Here is a 23,227-nt window from a genome sequence, read left to right as displayed (position 1 = left end):
TTCTTCCTACTGGTTATACCTCTAGCTATACACCCCAGCATACGATTAGCTTTCCCCACCGCCTAGTTGCATTGGTGACTCATTTTAAGGCTGTCAGAAATCACTACCCCTAAATCCTTCTCTTCTGAAGTCTTTTCCAACACAGTACTGCCGATGTGATACTCGGATAGAGGATTCCTCCTCCCCAAGTGCATTATTTTACATTTGGAAACGTTGAACTTCAATTTCCACTGTTTGGACCACTTATCTAGCAAAGCTAAATCCTTTTTCCATATTACTGACACCTCCAGGAATATCCACCCTATTGCACACTTTTGTGTCGACAGCAAACAGACAAACTTTACCTACCAACCCTTCTCCTATGTCACTTACAAACATATTAAAAAGAATAGGACCCAGAACAGACCCTTGTGGCACCTGCTGATATGTCCCTATTGTGCAGAAGACGCCAAGGAGTAAGGTATGTCTCTTACCTTCCTCCATGGTGCCTTTCCGATGCAGTTTGAAGTTTGCACCATGGTCCAGTATGACTTTTAGGAGCACTGTCCACCTCTATAGCACCGATATGGCCAGTCCCAGCCGGCCTGCTCCATTGATTATAATTAGAAAGGGCGGTTGGGCAATATGGGGGCGGAAAGTGCTCCTAAAGGTCTTACCGGACCATGGAGCAAACTACTAACTACACTGGAACGGCAGTAAGGAGGAGGGTAAGAGATATACCTTCCTCCTCGAAGTCTCCTGTGGAATACAAAGCTAACGGCAGGTTAGATTCGTCTAGCCTGCTGATAGTTCCCCTTTAAAGGTGCACATGCTACCTTGCTAACCCATTCTGTGGCTGCGTTAACACAAGTGTCATGATGCATATATGGCGAACATGCCAGAGTAGGGTCTTTTCCCTTTTAAATGTCCCACTTATATACTGTTGGACCAATCAACAATGGACATCAACAGATCCAGTTGGATCCTGAGACATTCTATGGATTTCATACAGTCCTTCGGCTTAAGTCTGGTGACCATTTATTCTGAAGGCTTCAACCGAACAACAACAAAAAAGTAATAATGTGACTTTATACTCTTCAGACACCCGAAGATAAAACTTTTTACGGTCAAGCTACACTCTGTACCATATTGCTTATGGGATACCAATTAGGTCTAGCAAAAAATTCTAATTGTAGTGGCACATGTTTCAGAAGAGAAACATAAGCCTATAGCTAGATCTTTATGACCCACAGATTATCTTTCTGCTACAATTATGGGGGAGCAGAGGACTAACACACTCCTTAGATACAGTCAAGAATTACATCAGAGACCCCCATTATGCGCTACATTGACCCCACTGATGAATACCCTGGTTAGTAAATATTCCCAGACCTCATTGTTGTGGCACATAGCTATGGCCTAAAATTGGAAACTCACTTACCTGAAGCGTGTCGAAGCCTCTTTCCAAGTAAGCCCCACACTTGTCCTTCTCCCCAATGGATGCGTAGAATTTGCTCCACCAGTCGATGAATTCTTCCTCCTGTCCCATGAAAAGAATGGAAGTCAGTTACTCAAAATATTCTCTAGACTTAACAACACAGAGAAGCCTGGCTTCCCAAGACCACCAGCAAGTCCTCTCCGAGGATTTACAAAAATTGTCGACTTGGGAGTCAAGGTTTAAAGCTTTGGTGAACCCAATCCTATCAAGATGATAAAAACTGAGAACAAGCTATTACAACAATATTAATTTTTCGCCTTGGCCAAAAAGAAAAAACAAAGAAGCCACAAAATAATTATACATTGTGGTTTTGTGATCCCGTAAGAGATTATATCGCCTAAAACGTTCTCTCTTTTCTTCATGCTGACACAGTGCTACCCCGCCAACAGCCAACGTAGATGTTTCATTCTTCCCAATGACAAATGCAGGGAAAGTCAAGGTCATGGACCCACCCAAGGCTTGTGTCTACCTTGGCAGAAGACGTGTGATTTTATTCCCTGTATTAGATGGCCTGATAGATTGTTACCGGAATGTGACCTGCTCGTAATTCATTTCACATATCCCCGCCATGTTGGCAGCGGGAGAGCTTCACACCTCAGCAAGGCGAGGACCGTCCCAGCGACACTGGAAAACTTAATCTGTGTTCCCATCAGGCGGAATCATTTTGGAGGCTGCATTGTTGTGGAAATGGCATCGAGTTTTTTAATATTAAACCTGGGTATTAGGAATATACAGCCGCACATTTATATTATATGTAGAGTATTTCAAGAATATTTCCATCCATAAATGGCTGCATGATAGTAAAATGGAAAACACAGCCATGGCCAAAGTTTAGTATTTACGTCCCCCCATTATATGCGGCCCCTTGACAACAGTCAGTCTAAGGGTTATACTGCCAGGATGTGCCATCACTATTTGATCTGTAGAGGTCTGAACTCTGAGACCACCAAGAATGAAGGGAAGAGCTGGTTTAGACCTCTTCCCCCTCAAAGGGGTGTGTCTTTAGATGACAACCTATTGTCGGAAGCATGTTTTTTATAGGTTATGTTCACACATATAATTTCAGTATTTTTTCAACCAAAATCACGAATGGGACTAACAAGGCAAAATAATAATGGAAAAACCTTCCCAGTTCCCTGTGTTTTCAACCCATTCCTGGTTTTGGTTAAAAAAAAAAAATGACCAAAAGACTGGCGGAAATACTATGTGTGAAAATAGCCTTAGATTTAGCATAATAAAAAAAATTCAATTTGCAATCTAATATAGACAGAAAGATGGAAAATTTGAGAAAAAAAAAATCTGCAAAAAAAAAAAGTTTCTCCAGGTAACATTTAAGGAACTTTGACTATGATAAAGATTCTATATAATAAATTCTATATCATAGTCAAAGTTCCTTAAAATGTAACCTGGAGCAATATTGCCCATTATATTCTGAGAGATTAAGGCCATGTTCCCACAATTTATTATTTGAATTAATCAAGGCCGTTGTTGCAAATTGCAACAACGGCCATGATTAATTCAAAAGATAAGTTCCATTGAATGAATGGAATCCCGGACGGAGTGAATACACAAAGTATGCATTCTGTTCGGGATTGCAAGCAGCCACACGGAAAACTGACATGTCTGTTTTATTCAATGAATAGCGGCCGCACAACCCCGACAATGCACACAATGGAAAGTGCGGCTCCAGCCGCACTTTCCATTGTCTGCTATGGTGAAGTAGGATGTGGGCACACACGGATTCGCCCGTATTCCAATTCAACAGAAGTGAAGTCCATTTGGCCGGGAGGATCTTCACTGTCACCGGCCGTTCTGTGACATGGGTCACAGAACGGCCGGTGTCTCACACTGTGTACTGTATTTTTTTTTTTATTATCTCAAGAATACAATGCTTGGCCATTTGATCTATTAGGGTCCACATACCATGTTGGGACAAGTCCAGCTTTGATGGTTCTGACCCCTCTGTGTGTTACATAGCCCATCATTTATTTCATAAGGGTTAGATACAGCACACAATCGGATCAGCTTAGATACGCCATTCATATACATGTATGCAGACAGGGACATAGGATGTATCTACAGCAGCAGCAATAACCCGGCTCCCTTTAACTCTTTAAGCCCCTGCACTGTGCAGGTCTGGGGCCCCTGACGTCACCCTGGGCTGCGGAGGGGAGGAATCACGTTACACATAATAATATGGCGCGGGCTCGGGCTGTAATTTTACATTTCTGCACAGATTCTGCCGACGATTCATGAAAGGTTCCTACAAATAATGATGTCTATTTTAGTAATCCACAGAATTCCTCCACGCTGACCTCATGGAGAAAATCTAATCGAGGCTTATTGGATTTTTGACTTGAGCCAGCCGTACGGGGCTCTAAATGAGGCTTGTGAATAGACATTGTTCTCAATGAGAGGGTCCTATAAATGACATGGCATCATCCCTGAGCGGCAGGCAGGGGGCGCTGCTGGGCACCCTCCTGGATATGGTCCCCCACAAGAGTTACTTACCCACAGGATCTTCTGCAGCAGTAAGACAAGGAAAGATCTCATCAGTCTCATCCCCCAATCTCTCCCCATCCCACCCCATCCCGTACATGCCCCTTGTACCATCCCCTACATGCCCCCCATCCCATCCTTTACATGCCCCTCATTCCGTACATGCCCCCCATCCCATGCCGTACATGCCCCCCATCCTATCCCTCCTGTGCCCCCCATCTTATCCCTCCCGTGCCCCCCATTCCGTCCCTCCCGTGCCGCCCGTTCCTCCCGTACATGCAGTGTCCCAGCCGGTGCAGCCACAACACGGCACATAATGGGGAAATAGGAGCAATCCATGTGAATACAGAGAGTGAGTACACAGACAGGAAGGACATCAGTGTGACCAGACTCCTCTATATCAAGAGAGTGCCCATGTATCTAATCCTGTGCGATACCATACTGTCAAACCAATGTATGTAATCCTGTGCGATACCATGAATAAGAAGAATACGCAGACAGAACACCCATGTATCTGCATGCCTGTGTATCTAATCCTGTGTGATACAGTGCTACTGAACTGATCATACCCTGCAGGGGCGTAGCTAGGATTTACAGGGCCCCATAGCAAAAAATTGTAAGGGCCTATCTCCCCTGCGCACAACACAAAGCTATATATATATATATATATATATATATATATATATATATATATATATATATACTGTGTATTCTCTGTGATGTGGCCAAAAAATAAAATCTCTTGTGGCCACAGGCAGATTCCTGGCTGGCAGAGCAGAGAGCCAATGGCTGCTTGCTCTGTCAGTCCACTGTTTTTACCTATAAGGGCCCATTAGGAGCCTTATGGTTAAATACATAGGTGCAGGAGCAGACTATTTTCTGCAGTGTGTAAGGGTCCTATTACACAGAGCGATTTTTAACGATTAACGACTAATGATAAACGATCGCAAACAAGATTGTTTATCGTTAACCTGAAATTGTTCACCATATTACACAGAACGATGGTCGTTAGTTACAATCGTTACTGCGATCGTCATTGCGATCGGTACTATGATCATTTGTTCCTTCTGATCCCAGGAAAACAATGAACAATGTGCACAGAACGATTATCGTTCATAAACTCACTCCAACGACCGCTCATTAACGAAGAAGAGGTATAAACGAGCGAACGACAAAGGCGAAATTGTTATATTGTCGTTCAAAATTGTTTTTCAGCGTGACGAAAAAAAAATCGTTGGTCTTTGAGAGATAATTTGCTAAACGTTTTGTAAAATTAGAAATCTTTCAGTTGTTCGTAAAAAGGTTTAAAAAAAGTAGGTGTGTCGTATGGTCATGATCACCCCGGCGAATGTTTTAAACGACCGCAAAATAATCGTTACACTACATTTATCGTTCACGTTCCCAACGTGTGTTATGTGTTATCGTTCGCTTAAAAAAATTGTTTAGTGATCGTTAACAAGCTGTTGTTGGAGCGAGTTCATGAACGATAATCATTCCGTGGAACAGGGCCTTTAGTAATCCAAAGCTCAGAAGACAATGAGATATATGCTTTACTGCTGGTGCACTGATAACCCCTGACCTCTGCACGGAGCTCCGCACATTTTCCTTTCCTACTTTATTGCGCAGGTGGAGAACAGAGGTCAGGGGTTATCAGTGCAGTGAAGCAGAGATCTCTGTCTTTTGCTTGTTAACCCTTTTTTTTGTGTTGCAGCATGTAAGTAAACATTGGGTCACTTACACACTACAGTACATAAGGGGTTAAGCAGAAGGACACACACTCTTACCTTCTCCCCTGGGCCCCCCTACTGCCCGGGCCCCATAGCAACTGCCTACCCTGCCTCTATGGTAGCTATGCCACTGATACCCTGTATGATACCCCACTGAATAACCAGTGTTTCTAATCCTGTATCATACCCTGCTGCAGAACCAATGTATCTAATCCTGTATCATACCCTGCTGCAGAACCAATGTATCTAATCCTGTATCATACCCTGCTGCAGAACCAATGTATCTAATCCTGTATCATACCCTGCTGCAGAACCAATGTATCTAATCCTGTATCATACCCTGCTGCAGAACCAGTGTTTCTGATCCTGTATCATACCCTGCTGCAGAACCAATGTATCTAATCCTGTATCATACCCTGCTGCAGAACCAATGTATCTAATCCTGTATCATACCTTGCTGAAGAACCAATGTATCTAATCCTGTATCATACCCTGCTGCAGAACCAATGTATCTAATCCTGTATCATACCCTGCTGAAGAACCAATGTATCTAATCCTGTATCATACCCTGCTGCAGAACCAATGTATCTAATCCTGTATCATACCCTGCTGCAGAACCAATGTATCTAATCCTGTGTGATACCATGTTGCTAAAATGATGTAACTGGTCCTATATTTTACCGTGATGATCAAAGTATATATCTTATCCTGTGCGATACTACATTGCCAAATTACTGTATCTAATCCTGTGTGATACTGTACTGCTAAACCATTGTATCTAATGCCATATGACACTGCTGCTGTGCTTGTCAGCTAAGACACTGTATCTAAGGGCCCTATTATTTTTCTCGTTGATCGTTTGTGCAATGTTTGCACACTGTTCGGTGTAATAAGACGTCGTTAGGTCGTTCCCTCTGATGATCGTTCCGTGTAATAGGGTGAGCGATTCGAGGTCGTTCGACCGAGAGGTCGTTTGAGATTGTTTATCAATAATCGTTAGAAAATCTCTTTGTGGAATAGTATCCTAATGATATAAAAAGAGATAATGTCTGCTAAGCCATGTATCTAATCTTATGAAGTGGGATACTATCTGCAGAGCCATATAACTAATCCAATCATGTAGGATACTGTCTGCTTAGCTGCTGTATCTAAGTATATCATGTGTGATACCGTTCAGTATGTGGGCCAATAATGTGTGAAACTGTCCTGTGTATCTAAACCTATTCCATCTAATCTTGTCATCCTGAGCTGTTGTATCTAAGCTTATGATGTGTGATACAGTCTCCTGGGGCTGGTGTGTGTTATGTGCTGTCTTCCTCAGGGAACCAGGCAGTACTACTCCACCAATCATGTAGCTTCTTTACTGGATGATGAAGGGTTAAGCTGCTGATCAGCTGACATCAGTCTCCCCTGGGGTTGGGGCCCCTTTATAGGCAGAGATGGGGGGCCTTTTCCTTTGTTGCTGCCCCCTAGGCCCTGGCGCAGTTTATTACCCCTATAAAGCGCACGTCCCCCCCCCTGACACCGGCAGATTTTCCATTGACTTTTCCTTCTATAAAGGAACATCAAAGATCTGAACACAGACTGGGGCCTGACACAGCTATAAGTGTCATCTGTAATGAGGGGCCCGGGGCCCGAGCATAGGAGCAGATGTGCTGCCGCCCAGTGATATACACCCAGGACTAGGTATATACGGACAGTGCACAGTATTACTTCTCCTATCCTGTATGCTGGGTGTAATCCTCAGTATATATATATATATATATATATATATATATATATATATATATATATACACTCACCGGCCACTTTATTAGGTACACCATGCTAGTAACGGGTGCCATCAGATGTTGGGTACATTGTGGTCATAAAGGGATGGACATGGTCAGCAACAATACTCAGGTAGGCTGTGGCGTTGCAACGATGCTCAATTGGTACCAAGGGGCCCAAAGAGTGCCAAGAAAATATTCCCCACACCATGACACCACCACCACCAGCCTGAACCGTTGATACAAGGCAGGATGGATCCATGCTTTCATGTTGTTGACGCCAAATTCTGACCGTACCATCCGAATGTCGCAGCAGAAATCGAGACTCATCAGACCAGGCAACGTTTTTCCAATCTTCTACTGTCCAATTTTGATGAGCTTGTGCAAATTGTAGCCTCAGTTTCCTGTTCTTAGCTGAGCGGAGTGGCACCCGGTGTGGTCTTCTGCTGCTGTAGCCCATCTGCCTCAAAGTTGGAGGTACTGTGCGCGTTCAGAGATGCTCTTCTGCCTACCTTGGTTGTAACGGTTGGCTATTTGAGTCACTGTTGCCTTTCTATCAGCTTGAACCAGTCTGCCCATTCTCCTCTGACCTCTGGCATCAACAAGGCATTTCCGCCCACAGAACTGTAAACCCTAGAGATGGTTGTGCGTGAAAATCCCAGTAGATCAGCAGTTTCTGAAATACTCAGACCAGCCCTTCTGGCACCAACAACCATGCCACGTTCAAAGGCCTCACATCACCTTTCTTCCCCATACTGATGCTCGGTTTAAACTGCAGGAGATTGTCTTGACCATGTCTACATGCCTAAATGCAGAGTTGCCGCCATGTGATTGGCTGATTAGAAATTAAGTGGTAACGTGCAGTTGGACAGGTGTACCTAATAAAGTGGCCGGTGAGTGTATATATATATATATATACAGTGCACAGTACCACTTCTCCTGTCCTATATGCTGGGTGTAATCCTCAGTATGTATGTATATATATATATATATATATATATATATATATATATATACACTGTGCACAGTACCACTTCTCCTGTCCGGTATGCTGGGTGTAATCCTCAGTGTATATATATATACAGTGCACTGTACCACTTCTCCTGTCTGGGTGTAATCCTCAGTATACTGTGTATATATATATATATATATATATATATATATATATATATATATATATATATATACACAGTGCACAGTACCACTTCTCCTGTATGCTGGGTGTAATCCTCAGTATATATATATATATACACATACACAGTGCACAGTGCACAGTACCACTTCTCCTGTATGCTGGGTGTAATCCTCAGTATATATATATACACAGTGCACAGTACCACTTCTCCTGTCCTGTATACTGGGTGTAATCCTCAGTATATATATATATATATATATATATATATATATATATATATACACTGCACAGTACCACTTCTCCTGTATGCTGGGTGTAATCCTCAGTATATATATATATATATACACAGTGCACAGTACCACTTCTCCTGTCCTGTATACTGGGTGTAATCCTCAGTATATATATATATATATATATATATATATATATATATATATATATATATATATATATATATACACTGCACAGTACCACTTCTCCTGTATGCTGGGTGTAATCCTCAGTATATATATATATATATATATATATATACACAGTGCACAGTACCACTTCTCCTGTCCTGTATACTGGGTGTAATCCTCAGTATATATATATATATATATATATATATATATATATATACAGTGCACAGTACCACTTCTCCTGTATGCTGGGTGTAATTCCCAGTATATATATATACAGTGCACAGTACCACTTCTCCTGTCTTGTATGCTGGGTGTAATCCTCAGTATATATATATATATATATATATGAATATATATATATATATATATATATATATATATATATATATATATACACAGTGCACAGTACCACTTCTGTCCTGTATGCTGGGTGTAATCCTCAGTATATATATACAGTACACAGTACCACTTCTCCTGTCCTGTATGCTGGGTATAATCCTCAGTATATATGGACAGTGTACAGTACTACTTTTCCTGTGTGCTGGGTGTAATCCTCAGTATAAACAGACAGTGCACAGTACCACTTCTGTATTCTCTTTATTCATTCTCTGTATTCATCCTTCTGTATTCTCTTCTGATAATATCTCTTCCAGGCTTGGTGATGTAGTGCTGGGTGTCTGCAGTGACTGTACATACATGCAGCACATGACCCATAGACTGTACATACATGCAGCACATGACCCATAGACTGTACATACATGCAGCACATGACCCATAGACTGTACATACATGCAGCACATGACCCATAGACTGTACATACATGCAGCACATGACACATAAGACACAGTGACCATACATACATGGAGGCTGAGATGAGAAGATGACATGTTAATTATGGTGGAGCCGTTCACACCATCTGCGAGCTACAAGTAAGGAAATGTCATTATTTACACAGCAAATATTAATATCACAAGAAGCTGATGGGACAAAATTGGACACAAAGGCTGGATGGTAGCTGAACGGCCAAAACATCGGAAACATACTTACATTAGGCCGAAACATTAGCTGTGGGCTGCCCATCTCCCTGTGTAACAGGTGATGTACCAGAAAGGACCGCCCAACAGCCAGAGACTGGTCATGCTGATCGCCGGCAGATTAACAGCAATAAGTGTACCTGCAGCCTGCCGATAATCAGCTGTGTTACAGCAACTGGAGTCCAGGACCCGAGGTCCGTCACCGCATGTGGGTATTATGTGACTGCTGTATGTCGGTATTATAGGAGCACTGAATGTTGATTATTTGAGCACTATGGGGGAGATTTATCAAACATGGTGTAAAGTGAAACTGGCTCAGTTGCCCCTAGTAACCAATCAGATTCCACCTTTCATTTTCCAAAGAGTCTGTGAGGAATGAAAGGTGGAATCTGATTGGTTGCTAGGGGCGACTGAGCCAGTTTCACTGTACACCATGTTTGATAAATCTCCCCCACTATGGCCTATATTTTATTCTATATACTAAATGGTGCCATATTTGACCTATATTCATTGTTACTGAACTCTATACGTCTGTATTATTTGTCACTGTATATTGCTATTATTTAGGAACTGTATGTTGGTATTATTTGACCATAATATGTCACCATTATCTGAACACTATACCAGTGTATACCAGTATTTTTATTGTCACTATATGATGTTATTTGACCACTATATGTTAGTATTATTTAAACACTATGGGGGAAATTAATCAAGGGTTTTGCACCTATTTTTAGGTGAATAATTGGATTTTTGCCCATGTTTGGTCTAACTTCTATTGTATTCTTATTGTATTCCCCTTGTATTCTTCCAAAAATTTACATGATCTGGTATTTGCACCCAATTTATCAATTGCAACTTTTTAAAAAGTGGGAAAACTGGTACAGGTTTATATCTGGTCAGTACCAGGTGAATATGTTTGCGACTTTTTAATTAGATGCATTTACTATGACAATTGTACTATTTTCAAATTCACACACAATATATTGTAAACAAAATAAACACTGACCCACATTGGAATAGTCGCACACATTAGACTCCTTAGTAAATGTCCCCCTATAAGCCAGTATTACTTGGTCACTGTATCTCATTATTGTTTGTCGCTGCATGGTGGTATTATATGGCTGGGTTCACACAGCGTATAACACCGTCCATTCTGTGACCCGGCCGTGTCAGTGAAGTTCATCAGCATGTTGAAAGTATTGCACAAGGCCCCATCTAACATAAGGTTGGCCCTGTACAATTAGGTGGATAATGTATATACATGAGCTACCAGAGTATTAGAGTGAGCTATCCCCCCGAGGCCGCTCCTGTGATGTCCCAGACATTTCTGATCCGTGAACCACCGATGGTTCATAGTGATTTTACTTGTGGTTCCTGGAACCCAAAAATATTCGCTCCTGGCCGATCCTTTCTACCCTTTGTACATCCAAAACCTCATGAAATAAGTTCCCAGCACAGCGGTGACTGATTCAGGGTTCCTATTGCCAGAGCTAATCATTACCTTATGGCACCGATCTATAGAGTCATCTAGAATTATAGGAGGACGACCTATGTGGCCGGGACAAAAAATACAGCGAGAGTCCTTTCATCTGGTACCTGGCAGATATCAGAACATCCAGAATTCTAAGAATTTCTTCATAGTGGACTAACATTGTAATAAACCAATACATGGTGCATATATATATATATATATATATATATATATATATATATATATATATTATACATCACACAAAACCCACCAATGGTCCGTAACATCATAAAGTTTCTGGTAAGTGTCTCATTTGGGATCTTAAAAGTGGTACTTCAGCAAAAAAAAAAAAAATCTATCAAATCAACTTATGTCAAAAAGTTATATACATTTTTAATTTACTTCTGTTTCATGTCTTCCAGTACTTATCAGCTGCTGTATGTCCTACAGGAAGTGGTGTATTCTTTCCAGTCTGACACAGTGCTCTCTGCTGCCACCTCTGTCCATATCAGGAACTGTCCAGAGCAGGAGAGGTTTTCTATGGGGATTTGCTACTGCTCTGGACAGTTCCTGACATGGAGAGCACTGTGTCAGACTAGAAAGAGTACTGCTTACTACAGGACATACAGCAGCTGATAAGTACTGGAAGACTTGAGATTTTTTTTATAGAAGTAAATCAATAAACCTTCCGAAACCAGTTGATTTTAAAGAAATCATTTTTCGCCTGAGTGCCCTTTAAAGGGAATCTGTCAGCACCTGGAGCTGACCCGAGGTGCTGCATTAAGTGACAGGTTACTAGGTATCTTTGCTCTTCGGGGAGGGCATGCTGCACAATTTCATATCTTCCACTGTAATCAAGTGTCAAAGACGAGTTGTGATTCTGGGTTTGGCACGACTCACCACTCCTTCCTCCTCCTCTTTCTCCATGAATATTCTGCAAAGGACAGCCTCCTGCACGCTCACCCCATGTTTGCTAATGCACCAATGCTGTCAAAGGCCTCTCCTCACTCTGCACGTACACCGTAGACCGGCGCACCCGCACTGAGTGTCCAGGCTGTGTGCATTAACTTGAGCTCCTCAGCCGCTCCCTTGGTCTACGGTGCCCATGTGAACAACGAAGAGAAGAGGTTGAAGCCTGTGATATCATTGGCAAACTATCAGGACGGTGAGCACCGCCCTTGACAGAATCAGCTCATGTGCGAACATGGAGGCTGCCGCGAGCAGGCAGGAGGCCGTCCGGCGCAGAATATTCATGGGCAAAGAGGAGGAGGAGAGAGTGGTGAGGCGTGCCGGAGTACAGCACCAGTGCCTCACCACAACTCCTCTTTGACACTTGATTACAGTGGAAGATATAAAAATTGTGCAGCATCCCCTCCCCCGAGGGCTAAGGCAAAGGTACCCTGCTAACTAGTAACCAGTCAGCACCTCCAGTGCTGACAGATTCCCTTTAATATTATAATATAATATACTGATTTCATAGTTCACATATGACTTATAGGATATCCTCAGCCACTTCCCTCCCGGTCTTTTGTCTCTGGCCTCTGTAGAGACAGTAGAAACCAGCGTCACACATGGAGGAATTTGCCGAGAAGAGTTGGCACAGGAACCTTTTACTCCAGATTTACGGGCTGCAGCAGCTGAGTTTATTGCTCTTTCTTCTCTTGAGTGATAATTGCATGTGGTCGCCCCATGACTTGGCCAAGAAAACCAAGTAGACTTTTTCAGAGCTTTACTAATTCTTCTGCCAGGAAGTTTAAATTTTATGGGCAAAGCAAACCCGCCACACTGGTGCCGTCACCGTATGTTTGCCCTGGCTGATGAATCCTACTCTGTCCAAGCCAAAAAACTTTCAATATCTCCCTGTTCCACACTTGACTGAGACCAGCTATAGGGGAAGATGATACTGACCCCGGTCGGTTTTTGTGTGGTCTCAAAAAAAAAAAAAAAAAAAACACCGGGGAAAGTTGACATTTGCTCCTCAAATATGTACTATGGACGGTGTCGGTACAGATCTGGAATGGGAAATCGCTATTTGACCCTTGTGGAAAAAGGTAAAAAGCATCTGTCTTTGGATGAAAAATACTGGGTTGAGAAGGAAACTAAAATGTTATTCCCATTGATTAAGATGTTTATGTGTCTTATGGGCACTGCTATAAGGCTTGTGATGATGGGAAGCTAGATTTAGTTAACACCATCCCTTCAAAAGAGCAGCCCCTCGGGGGCATAACTTTGAGGGCAGTAGGCTCGCCTCTGCTTAAAGTGACACTGTCACCCCCTTTTGGCAATATGACAGCTCTACACAGGTGTAAAGTGTAAATTTAGCAGTTTTCATACTTTATTTTATATCATACGCAGTAAAAAGTGATCTTTTATCATCTGCGGATTGAGATATCTGGGCGAGGCTTCACGGGCGAAGTGCCACTTAGCCTTGCCCCCTCTGTGACATCAGCAACAAATAGGCCTCGCCACTCAGCGGCCATTGAAAGGGACGGCCTAAAGGTCTAGGCCTATGCGGCGATGACGTCACGGAGGGGCTGCGCTAAGTGGCGCTGGGGGCGGAGCCAAGTGGTGCTTTGGCTGTGAAGCCCCACCCAGGTATCCCAATCTGCAGATGTTAAAGATCACTTTTTACTGAAACAAGCACCATAACGTATGATATAATATAAGGTATGAAAGCTTGTAATAAAGTATTTGAAGATCAAGACAATCTGAACCCTGTTTCAGGGTTTTGGGTAGATTCTAAATACTGGGTTTACATGCTTGTTTCAGTGCCCCTGGTATCTTTTTATATTTTTTGCCTCTCAGAACGTCCACCTAATGTGTCCAGTTTCGTGGTCACACATGCTCAGTTGCTATATCCCATCCCCTGGACCCTCTTGTACATGGAAAGTGGATACATTTTTGTAGCTGTATAGGTTGATAAGAAGGGGCATCTTCCCGGTGGCAGGGAATATTTTTTAGTAAATATCCAATTGTCAGACACCCATCCACCATAATATTTACACGAGTAATGCTGCGTTTACACAGAACGATTATCGTGCGAATTTGCACGATAACGATCGAATTCGAACGATAATTGTACGTGTAAACGCAATGAACAATCGAACGGCCAGCGAGAAATTGTCCATTTTGATCTTTGAACATGTTCTTAAATCGTCGTTCGTCGTTCGCAAAAAATTCGCAGATCGTTCCATGTAAACAGTCGTTCACCGATTTTACCTATGTGCGAGATAGGCTTAAGCGATTGCAAAATGATCGCAAAACGAATTTTCCGTACGATATATTGTTCTGTCTAAACGCTGATCGTTGTAAAAAAAAAATAGTTACTTCGAAATCGTTAATCGTACGATCGGGCGAATTATCGCTCCGTGTAAACGCAGCATAAGAGGAATCTCCATCCAGGTGTAATTAAGCCTTAGAGATAGACATCCTAAAGGAAAGGGACATTTCCTAATTTTATTAAACTGTGTTCCAAGATATACGTAGAACCTCTTGGCTCTGTCTTTTTGTTTCACTATATATTTCTGGCTAGACTGTAGAATACCAGACAAGCCAACACTTACTGCCACTCGTAGTAAAACCTTGTAAAATAAGTTCCCTACACAAAGAAAACCTTTACAGAATGACTTTATGGAACCCAACATCATACTGGACTTGGGTCTTTGTGGTATGGTCTAAGAATATTCCATTCGACTTACGAAAACAGAAGGCGCTGTGACTAACTGTGTACACAAGGCACAAGAGCCTCCGCTTTGCTGCTATTTCCAAATGTGCTCTTACCAAAAACCTTAAAACTACTTATGTTTTTGGAAGAATTTTCCAAAATTAAAGTATTTGGGAAGGGCTCAGCAATAACATACTTTCTTCCAGTGACAGAATCAAGAAGCCACGTTGCAGGGAGGTCACCCTTTCTCCTCTTACACCTTTCGGGGGACCTCTCCCTTCTTTGTTCAGTTCCCCACCACCTTGTAATAAAAAAGCTTCTGTGAAACAAGGGCGTGGAGTCTTCTGTTACTGTTCAAAGTTTTAGATTGACAACCACTGTAAATGGAATGTGGAACTGAAGCCCTAGTTTGGTCTTATTCTACCATTCACGAATAAGAGTGTGACCAAGCGCTCTCTGACCTCTGAATAATGGACAGGATGTAGAATATGAGTCATACCATAATTTATTTCCATAAAGGATAGGAATAGTGAGGGAAAGAAGGGCCTTTTTGTTCTTCAATGAGTGACGATTCGTAAGTTATATTACGTTGTTAATACTCCCCTTTCTGTTTCGGGTTCTTGATGGGCCACAGTACTCAGTAGTGTCTCTAGACTCAATCACATTGACCGATAGTGAGGACAACTCATTACTAGGTTGTAAAGGTTCCTATAAACTTTCAATTATTGTTGGCCAAACAATCATGTGGCCAACAGGTATCTCTCCCGACCACCCCATATAAATGAATGTTTCAAAACGTGTTCTCTACAAGGAAGGATAACACTGCTTTGGCTCTCTCCAAGAACGAAATGTCAGACAGCAAGAACTAGTGAGACTCGTGCACCAAATCCACCAATAATGATGGGATTGTCCGAACCATCTAATGTCGGATGGTGCCATGAAGTTTTTGGGATAGAGAAGGACTGGGTAGCATAACTGCAGTAAACCTAATTCTTTACCTCTCAAGCAAGATAGGATACTACCAGTAGTGTCTGGAGGAGAAAAGGGTGTTGGGAGTCATGGCTATGTTCCGAATGAACATTCATTGAGTTTGCCTAAGATAAATCTATACATCAGGCTAGAATACTTTTGTCAGTGTAACTACATCTGAATGAAATATATTACACATAAACATATATGAATGCCTCAGTAGAGTTTTATTTCTTCAATTTTAAGTGGTTCTTTATTTAGCGGGCCTGTAACCACCCGTCTCTGAGGACCATGAATGAGGAGAAAGGTTGCAGTGAGGGCACACGACCTTTACTAAACATTATAAATTTCCTGGCACCTTCCTCACTGCAGCCTGGACGGCGTTGGCATCTGTTTGGGAAATTACATTAAACAGCGACCACAAAAACCAAGAACCCGGAAAGAAGTAACCGCTGGTAAGTGGTGGCCTACAAGTGGAATTTGCAGATATCGATAGGAACGTAAAGGACTGAAGTGATGAAGGACTCATTGTGAGGTCCTCAGTGAAGTTCCCCTATGGGCTTAATGAGCAAAATAACACAAATTAAGCCCATCACCCATGGGACAGACTTTACGGCTTTACAGAAGGGCCTGCAGCCGGAGAACGTCAAATAGATTCACGTGCCGAGGAGGATCATGGCTGAGGAGAAATGCATCTGGAGCAGCTGGGAAAATATTTGTTTATGCCCAACACCCCTGAAAGGGTTTAAATAGGTTTTATTATACCAATGCTGAATCTTGGTTCTAACGTTTACATTTCTCTTAGTGTATCTGGTAGGTTGTGGTTCTTCAGGCTGTCCAGCAATCGCTTCTATGTATACAATTCTATGTGCTATATATGAGGCCGGGACCTCTGCTAAACAGGTTTGTTTAGGGTATCTGCTGCTCTGGGTCACCTATAGCTTACACCTCCCATTGTTATTGTGGTGAATAAGTATCCTATATTTCTTTTCATGTTTCCTACATAGTGCCAACATATTCTGCATCTGGTAGAGTTTACAGTGGATAAAGCAAAATGCGCACCTTAAGATACCAAGTTACCATAATGTTTTGGAAGGATATAAACATAAGCAAGGCAAGAATATACAAACAGAGATCAAGCTCTGGCACTGGTTTATCCCAACAAGAACATAAGGGTGAGGCATTGAAAATTCACCATGCCTAACCGCTATCTTCACCCAATCATCTATTGGGAGGGTCTCAAACACCTTATACTAACAGCCGTGGGTTCGGCCAACTTTAGTATAAAGTGTATGGGCACTATGACACCCTAATGAATCCAAATACCTCATCTATTTACATACGTCTAACCAGCAAACAGAGCTTAAAGGGTTCCTGACACTATACGTTGGCTCCCGTTCTCCACAGTATGCCTTGCAGAGATGCAGGTCTAAATGATGGTTTCAGATTGGAGAAACTACTATTTGTGTGTGGCAGAATGGAAATCTTGGAGCTTCTTGGGAATCTGCAGACTTAGATGATGCCTCACCACTTAGTTAAAGGGATTATGCTTAGGGAATGTATATTATGCTTAGGGAGGTGTGGGTTAGAAAAAAAATCCCTCACTTAGCCTCGTTCTTCTCACTGTGTCCGGGGTTCCTGGACCTCCTGTATCAGCACTTCTGGGTCTACAGACAATGTAACATTGGCGCATGCAGCGGACCAGTGGCCACAGCACATCAATTGGTCGAGCTTGCCTACAGAGTATCATCTGTGGAACCAGAAGACAGACACACTGGAATCAAAGGGGCCGCAGAGGAAGTAAGGGATGGTATGTAAGGGTTTTTATTTTTTAACCCACACCTCCCTGAGCATCATATAAAAAATATTGTGATGCCGGACAACCCCTTTAAGCTGCCAAACACATAAGATACATTTGGTCAACAGCTATCACTCCCAATCTCCCTATACTTGAATGCTCAAGTGTTTGTGAGTTTCAAACAGTGGGGTGGGATGGGGATCGGACGAACAAAACTCAACATGATCAATGCTTCTTTTCCCTGCCGTTATGAGTGATTCAGGAGGCTACAACACACATCACACGTTCAACCAGTCCCAACAATATCAGTGGGTTCAGCCAGCACGTGTCTAACATGTATGGTCTTCTTTAGTCTATAATCAAATAAAGAAAACTATTTTTGGATTATTTTTTTTTATATCAGGTCCAGGATTCTTCTTCCAAAAGAGATATTCTTTATGCCTCAAATCCAAAAATACCATCAACAACAAGATGGAGCGGTCACCCAAAACCAAATTCTGTAAATGTCACATGGAGCAGAGTTCACCAAATCACTTACTTTATCTAACAAAAATCTCCATAGGTCTTCAAGTCGAAGGTCTGTCATAAAAACCCTTCACAAACTTTACCTCCACCTCATTCCAAACATCACACATGGTAAGATGATATATTTTATCATGGCATGCATCGGGCACAGGACGTTGGGTTATGTCACCCAAATGTTTTTGTATGTTTGATATTTATATGGCACCAAAGTAACAACACGAGATTTTGGGTCTTACCTGAGTCGGGATCAAGGGTTCTTTATCGTCAATATCGATGAGTACTTCATCCCTCGGAGTCATACTCACATCATCTGCAAAGGTTATGAGACCATCAGTCAGGGGTATAACTAAAGTTCATAGGGGCCCATAACAAAGTCAGGAAAAGGCCACCAATTTTTGTGAACTGAACTGTCGTACTGAAGGCAAGGACAGTGGTGTCATATAGCAGATCTTCTGAGTGAGTGACAGTATTCATGGTAGTATTTCTGATGGGTTGAAGAGGTTTAAGGACCTATAATACCTCTGGAGGTTGATGATAATACTGGTGGTGCTCCATGGTGGGCAAGGTTACATGATACAATCCCATCCTCTTTAGAATCACATTAGGGGTAGCTCAATATATGGGGTAGCTCAATGTATGTTGCTGACAGCTCCATACATTGTGTAGTGGCCGTTCTGGGTTGCTGCAATTCAGCTCTCATTGATGTAAATGGGAGCTGAGCTGCAGTAACACTGTGCGGCCACTACACATTTTATGGAGCTGTCTATCTCTGGCTGTATGTGTATGCGGTTCTGGCAGCTGATGAGCAGTGGTGATCGGTCATACCCCTGCCAATAAGATATCTTAAAGATAGGTCATTAGTCAAAAAGTCCTGGAAAAAAACTCTCCATTAGTGATACCATTCCTTCATCCTGGTGGGCTCCAAATCTTATGGTTATAGTAGTGCTCTTGAGGTCAGGTGAATGCGAAGACTGCAAGGAGCTCTTAAGGCCCACAGACTAATACATTTCCAAGCAGTACAAATGCTCCCATAAGGTCACTTTTTCTATTCAGACCACAACCATAGAGAAGAAGGGAAGATGGTCCCCACTCCCCAACCCAAGAGATACAAGGATAACTAGGTAACTCAATTCTTAACTTTACGAACTAAAAATGTATAAATAAATCTTTACTGCTTTTATGTCTGGGAGAAGCGGAGACTGAGTCTGCTCGGGGGAACATATGGGAGCAGTATGGTGAGGGATCGCTCCTACCCATTAGTAGGTGATGGAATCACACCTTCATTGCATTAAAGCACAGACTTCTATATAGAAGCTTTTACTAATTGTTTGATTATGTAGAACAGATGTGAGTTATACCGCACTACAGCACCCGTCAGCCCACTGGATAGCAAATCGTAACAGGCACACCAAGCCCCGACATATACCATAGTATATAGAATGGCAAGCATTACCCATAGGGCCCCATAACTTGTATAGTACTCTTGCAAGGCTGCCCAACAGGACTTACTATTGGCCTTTATCTGGTTGGCCTATGGATGGGGTTAAAGGACAACTCTGGCGCCATTAAAAAAAAAAAAATATATATATATATATATATATATATATATATATATAATGTTTCTATACTTACCCTCACTTCTGGGTCCATCTTTTTTCAAATTTCCTGCTGTTTGCTGGTCCCCAGAGCTCTGGTCTGTGGCAGGGCCGTCTTATCCATTGGGCAGGGTAGGCGGCTGCCCGGGGGCCCTTGCGTCCTAGGGGGCCCCTGCCCTCTGTGACCTGTATTTTTAGCTTTATAAGATGCACTTATAAAACTAAGTGCATCCTATAAAGCAAAGACGGCTCCCAAGCAGGGCTGAGCACCGCAAGGAAGCCGTCCCGCCCGCCCCCTCTATTGCCGCTCACTATGCATATGCATAGTGAGCGGCCCTGAGCCACCCCCTCCGCCCGCCCCTTCTATCGCTTCTCAGCTGACAGCCGATCAGAAGCCCAGGAAAGTGCAATAAGCAGCACTTTCCTGGGCTTCTGATCGACTCAGCTAAGCGGCGATAGAAGGGGCGGGCAGTCCAGGAACTCACCCGTCCGCCGGCCCCAGCAGCTCATGTCTCCCGGCAGCGCGCACTCCCGACATCCTCCGGCACAGGCAGCGGGGTACAGAGACGCTGCCTGTGTCCTGGATGTGTCGTGCAGCCGGACACTTCCGGCACAGGCAGTCTCTCTGTGCCCCGCCGCCTGTGCCGGAGGATGACGGGAGTGACGCGCTGACGGGAGACATCAGCTGCTGGGGCCGGCGGACGGGTGAGTAACTGGTTTGTTGTTTTGGGGGGCACTGGCTACTATGGAGGGCACTGGCTACTATGGTGGGCACTGGCTACTATGGGGGGGGACTGGCTACTATGGGGGGCACTGGCTACTATGGGGGGGGACTGGCTACTATGGGGGCACTGGCTACTATGGGGGGGGACTGGCTACTATGGGGGCACTGGCTACTATGGGGGGCACTGGCTACTATGGGGGGGGACTGGCTACTATGGGGGCACTGGCTACTATGGGGGCACTGGCTACTATGGGGGGCACTGGCTACTATGGGGGGCACTGGCTACTATGGGGGCACTGGCTACTATGGAGGGCACTGGCTACTATGGGGGGGACTGGCTACTATGGGGGGGACTGGCTACTATGGGGGCACTGGCTACTATGGGGGACACTGGCTACTATGGGGGGGACTGGCTACTATGGGGGGCACTGGCTACTATGGGGGCACTGGCTACTATGGGGGGCACTGGCTACTATGGGGGCACTGGCTACTATGGGGGGCACTGGCTACTATGGGGGGCACTGGCTACTATAAGGGGCACTGACTACTATGGGGGGCACTGGCTACTATGGGGGGCACTGGCTACTATGGGGGGCACTGGCTACTGTGGGGGGCACTGGCTACTATGGGGGACACTGGCTACTATGGGGGGCACTGGCTACTATGGGGGGCACTGGCTACTATGGGGGGCACTGGCTACTATGGGGGGGGGGGCTGGCTTCTATGGGGGCACTGGCTACTATGGGGGGGACTGGCTACTATGGGGGGCACTGGCTACTATGGGGGGCACTGGCTACTATGGGGGGGGACTGGCTACTATTGGGGCACTGGCTACTATGGGGGGCACTGGCTACTATGGGGGCACTGGCTACTATGGGGCACTGGCTACTATGGGGGGCACTGGCTACTATGGGGGCACTGGCTACTATGGGGGCACTGGCTACTATGGGGGGCACTGGCTACTATGGGGGGGGACTGGCTACTATGGGGGCACTGGCTACTATGGGGGGCACTGGCTACTATGGGGGGGGACTGGCTACTATGGGGGCACTGGCTACTATGGGGGGCACTGGCTACTATGGGGGCACTGGCTACTATGGGGGGCACTGGCTACTATGGGGGGCACTGGCTACTATGAGGGGCACTGACTACTATGGGGGGCACTGGCTACTATGTGGGCACTGGCTACTATGGGGGGCCCTGGCTACTATGGGGGGCACTGGCTACTATGGGGGGCACTGGCTACTATGGGGGGCACTGGCTACTGTGGGGGGCACTGGCTACTATGGGGGACACTGGCTACTATGGGGGGCACTATATGGGGGGATTGGCTACTATGGGGGGCACTATATGGGGGGGATTGGCTACTATGGGGGGATTGGCTACTATGGGGGGCACTATATGCAAATATGTGGGGGATTTGATGGTGGCGGTTGGGGGGGGGGGGCAATTCACACCTCTGCCCAGGGGCCCATAATACTGTTAAGACGGCCCTGGTCTGTGGCATCTGTTCTTCTGCATCTTTGGCTGGGAGAGTCAAATGACTGACAGCTTACTGAGCCAATTGGAGCTAGGCAAGCTGTGAGTCATCTGACAACGTAGCAGCTTCCCTTTCTAAGATGTCATCACCACAAGATGGCGCTGGCTGTGGTTCACAGGGACCACCCTTAGGGTCCTATTAGACTAAGCGATTTTTAACATTTAAGAATAAAGGATCGCAAATGAGATTGTTATGCTCGTTAACGATTGTTAACCTGAAACTTTACCATATTACACAGAACGATAGTTGTTAGTTACTCCTTCTGAAACCAGCACGATGTGGAATTACAATGATAATTCGCACAATATTCATCCTGTGTAAATAGGACCCTATTTTAAGTCAAGTTATCCTACCACTGTTTCCTATATCCCCTGGCGCTAAAGATTTTATGGGAGATTTTCAAACCCAGTATTATCAACGTCCTTCCGTTTTACGATGCTGCACTGGAGATGGACATCCTGCCTTACTAAGAAAAAAGCGCTAGACGTCGCAGACGTGAACTCTCCATCTGTTCCGTCAGTGTCCTAGTGTCCGAATGTGAATTGTAACCAGCCCGGCTGGGCGGTGGACTTTTTCTTCAGTATTGCTGTAGTCCTCTCTATGGCTATGTGTTGTATATATCACTTGGTGATGAAATTTTGCAAATAAGTGTTTGCTAAGAATATAATAAACCAAGAAAGCATTGGAATCTTCTGTGTATGCCTCAGTCTTGATTATCCTACCTTACTACTCTGCATCCATTGGATGATCTTTACTGATCAGCCAATCGTGACAAGAAAGATTTTCTATCGAGAAAGATCAGAACTATAATGTCGGTGGAAATAGGGGTCAGGTATGATGGAATTTTGTTGCCTGACCCCTTAGTTGTAGAAAGAGAAGTCCCCCCCAGAGCA

The 23,227-nt window shown here is 44.0% G+C and overlaps 1 protein-coding gene across 9 annotated transcripts in view; it reads right to left on the bottom strand.

The window, feature by feature from the left end:
• Positions 1–23,227, bottom strand: part of DYSF (dysferlin) — a 203,515-nt gene that overhangs the window by 34,111 nt on the left and 146,177 nt on the right. For 7 of the 9 annotated variants that reach the window (XM_069977165.1, XM_069977161.1, XM_069977168.1 and 4 more), the window contains 2 exons: positions 18,712–18,785; positions 1,421–1,519 (listed from right to left, as the gene is read on the bottom strand). In XM_069977165.1, the coding sequence (XP_069833266.1) occupies positions 1,421–1,519; positions 18,712–18,785 (173 nt within the window). Of the gene's footprint in view, positions 1–1,420; positions 1,520–3,988; positions 4,001–9,871; positions 9,935–18,711; positions 18,786–23,227 lie in introns of all 9 variants that reach the window. The other 2 variants (XM_069977169.1, XM_069977166.1) reach the window with 2 other exon arrangements.

This window comes from Dendropsophus ebraccatus, chromosome 7 (genome assembly GCF_027789765.1).
Source record: "Dendropsophus ebraccatus isolate aDenEbr1 chromosome 7, aDenEbr1.pat, whole genome shotgun sequence".
NCBI lineage: Eukaryota > Metazoa > Chordata > Amphibia > Anura > Hylidae > Dendropsophus > Dendropsophus ebraccatus.
This window is presented reverse-complemented; position numbering and strand designations above follow the sequence as displayed.